Source organism: Octopus sinensis, linkage group LG4, assembly GCF_006345805.1.
Source record: "Octopus sinensis linkage group LG4, ASM634580v1, whole genome shotgun sequence".
Lineage (NCBI taxonomy): Eukaryota > Metazoa > Mollusca > Cephalopoda > Octopoda > Octopodidae > Octopus > Octopus sinensis.
In genome coordinates, this window is record NC_043000.1 from 40,981,463 (window position 1) to 40,985,429 (window position 3,967).

The 3,967-nt window shown below is 43.3% G+C and overlaps 1 protein-coding gene across 1 annotated transcript; it reads right to left on the bottom strand.

Moving 5' to 3' along the window:
- Nucleotides 1-2,460: 2,460 nt before the first annotated feature.
- LOC115210436 (antifreeze protein Maxi-like) lies at nucleotides 2,461-3,132 on the bottom strand. The gene has a single exon (XM_029779038.1). The coding sequence runs from the start codon at nucleotides 3,130-3,132 to the stop codon at nucleotides 2,461-2,463; it is 672 nt and encodes a 223-aa protein (XP_029634898.1).
- Between the last annotated feature and the right edge of the window lie 835 nt (nucleotides 3,133-3,967).

Consider the following 3,967-nt stretch of genomic DNA (forward strand, 5'->3'; position numbering starts at 1 on the left):
TCTATCAAATGGAGGGGGTTCACGACCATCATCTTGTTTGAAAATAGTTGAAAAAGCCTCGGCAAATAATTGACTCTGTTGATAAGGGTCCTCAATCGATACGCCTGTTGAGTCTACCAACGTTGCAATCTGGTTGTTCAAGCGGGAATTCCGCTGGACATGGGCAAAGAAGGGTTTTGGATTGCTACTGGCATTTGCCGCGATTTTGTATTCATAGAATGGGAGAAAGCACTAATACATGATCTAAGTTATATGATGTATAAAAAATGTAATATACAAATAAATATCTGTAAATATAAACCATCCGATTTTCTGAGTACCTCATTTCTTCTAATATAAAATACCTGTACATCATCTCCAAACCTTCCAATATTATATATTATATATTATATTATATATATATAATATTATATATAATATTATATTATATATATATTATATATTATATAATATTATATAAATATATATGGGCAATAGACACGAACACACATACATACATGTACGTACGTACACCTATTACATGTTTTGTGCACGCATACATGTTCATAAACAGAAATGAATGGAAAAAATATTGTTACATTTGTAGATTAACAGTCGCACGATTTTCACTAAAGTATATATACTATGATTATAAAATATAGTGTCTTTCAAAACAAAAAACAAAACATTTTACATTTTATTTTTTATGAACGTAATAACTTACTCTCTATCTCTCCCTCTCTCACTTTGTCTTTCCCGTGAAACTCTCTGCCTCCTTCCTCCACTTTTCTTTATCTAATTTTTTTTGTTAGACGCCATCAAAAAAGCCAAGGCTGATATTTTTCGTGGCTAAGAGCTATGTCTGAAAATAGGTATTTACGCTACCCACGAGTGCCTTGGGGTAAAAAATAAGTTGACAAAACCCAGATAGGATGTTGACAAATGTCCTCCTAAAATTTGAGCGGCACGCGTGCTAATTTGTGGACGTGCATAAATTAAAATCACGTACACACACGCACACACATCCTCCCTGTTATAGACTGCTGTGTGTGAGCAGTGCGATGTCTCGCTCAGTGCGGCACCGTATTTTCAATTATACCACACTGAGAAGAATCTGTAAATACACTGTAAACTTCCTGGTATGGAAAGTTATGTAGTTACTAAATGGCCTAATACCGGCACAGAGCACAGACTGTCAGTATTAAATCCGTCTGCAAGGAGTTTTCACAAATCTGAATTTGGTTATTTGAAAATAATTTATCTGTATATCTAATTATCTATTTATCTTGCTAACTATCTGTGTACTTTTCTTTCTATCGACCTGGTAAAGCATTTATATCTAATAACGATGATGCTGATGCTGATGCTGACGACGACGACGACGACAACGATGATGATGATGATGATGATGATCGTGGTAATTTCAAAGTTAGACACAAGGCCAGCAATTTCGGGCGAGAGGATAAGTCGATTACATCTACTCCAGTGTTTCACTGGTACTTAATTTATCGACCTCGAAAGAATGAAAGGCAAAGTCGACCACGGCAGAATTTGAACTCAGAACGTAAAGATGGACGAAATGCTGCTACGCATTTTCACCGGTGTAAACTGAATAATTGCAGTGTCTGAGAGTGGTCATGGTCATTGAACTGGAACACGTAAAATAGTAAGACAGTAAGATCTAATGCTATTTGCTAAAGTAAGTTAAGTATCAGTTGATGTATCCAACTATTCAACTTCCTATCTTCTATCAACCGATATATCTATCTATATACATAGATAGATATATCGTCAGTTAGACGATTATACTTTCACAAAGTAAACGTAATGTAATAAGTTATGGATTGGAGCATGTCGACTGCGTGATCCCGTCCATTGACTGGTATGTATTTTACTGACACCAGAATAATGAAAGATAAAGTCAACCTCAAAATGGTTTTTAACGAAGTACATAAAAGGACGCACTTAAATAACCATCGGTGTTTCTTTCACGATGTACTACCGATTCTGTGATTTCCCCACTGTGTTGGGGAAATTAATTATTAGGTGAACTTCTAGAAATGGGGGCAATGATTTCGGTGGTGGTAGCAGCGGTGGGACCGGCGAGGCAGTGGGGACCTGAGACGGTGGGGGCCTGCGGCGGGGGAAGCAGTGGCAAACTGCAGCGGCGTCGGCAGCGAGCGTGACAGTGGCAGCGAGTACGACAACGTCGGCTGGGGCAGCAGCGACGGCGCAGCGGTGGCAGCAATGACGACACAGCAGCAGTGGTAGCAGCAGCTGCGGCAGCGACGGCAGCGATACCAACGGCAGTGGCAGCGACAGCAGTGACACCGACGGCTGCGGTAGCGACGGCAACGGCGAGAGAGACGGAAGCAGCGAGAGCCGCGGAAGCAGCGAGAGCCGCGGGAGCGGCGAGAGCGGGCGATGTGGCGAGAGCAGCGGAAGCAGTGAAAACAGCGACAACTGTGGCAGCGGCGGTAGTCATGATAGCAGCAGAGGGGGGGGGAGAAGTATCAGGATTAACGACCATAGCAGCGGTGCATTGGCGGTGGCTTTAGTGGCGACAGCGAAGGTAGCGATAGCGACGCTAGCACTAGCAGCGGCGATAGTAACGATAGCAGTAGCAGCGGCGGTAGTGGCGTTGGTAGCCGTGGAAATTGCAGCTAAGGCAATAGTGGCGGCAGCTGCAGTAATGCTGACAGCGATAACAGGGGCGGCAGCGGCCGTAGCAGTGACAAAGATGGCAGAGGCGGTAGCGGCAGCACCGGAGGTAACAGAAGCGGTGGCGGCGGCAGTGGTAGCGGCAGCAGCGGCGGTAACAGAAGCGGTGGAGGCGGCAGTGGTAACGGCAGCAGCGGCGGTAACAGAAGCGGTGGCAGCGGCAGTGGTAGCGGCAGCAGCGGCAGTAACAGAAGCGATGGCGGCGTCAGTGGTAGCGGCAGCAGCGGCAACAACAGCAGCGGCGACAGTGGCAGCGGCGGCGACAGCGGCAGTGGTAGCGGCAGCAGCGGCGGCGACAGCGGCAGTGGTGACAGTGGCAGCAGCGGCTGAGGAGGCAGCGACGGCAGAGGCAGTGATACAAATGATCGCAGCGGTGACAGCGCCGATGGAGTAGGTTTTGATTTTATTGTGCGTGCTGTCGAATAATGACATTAAAGATGATTATGAGTGCTGGTCGTGATGTTCCTGGAGATGTATTGTCAGAGATAGCGATTGGTGGTAGTTTGCTAAGTGGGGAAGTGCTAACTCTGGAAGAAGGAAATGTAGGTTGGAGAAATAGATTTCATAGTGAGTTGCTACATAAACGGCAGATTACCAAGGACCAGTCGGTTCTTAAGAATACGTTTCAAAATACAAACAACAAACATCATTAACACACCTGACTGACCAGATTCAGATTAAGTCCTGCTTAGAACCTGAGCACCCTTTCTATTATTTCTGGTTAAACTGGTTAAGGTTTCATTATCGTCAGCGAACTTTATCATAATTTCTGTATTGTCATCGTCATTGTAGTCTACATTATAAATCATACTTTATCGTAGTGACCTATCGGTCCCCCACGTCAGATTAAGCGAATCTAGTGGAGAAATAGTCTTGGGAACTTAATCAGATATCTAACCATCATCATCAAATGTGTGTGTATAGAATGAACGATTTATGTGTTTTATTGAGCAGTTAACTGCCATCTATTGTTTGATACACGGTAACATGTTTATACACATTTATATATAAATGCACACACACACACACACACACACACACACACAACACACACACACACACACACACACACATATATATATATATATATACATACATACATACACACTTACATACATACATACATACATACATACATACATACAGACAGACAGACAGTTAGACAGGCGTATATACATACATATATATATATGTGTGTGTATGTATGTAACATAAGTATCATATATCACACACACATACATACACACACACACACATATATGCACAC

Excerpts from the sequence above, each read along its gene's own strand:
- LOC115210436 (XM_029779038.1), bottom strand. The coding sequence starts at position 3,132 with ATGTCATTATTCGACAGCACGCACAATAAAATCAAAACCTACTCCATC.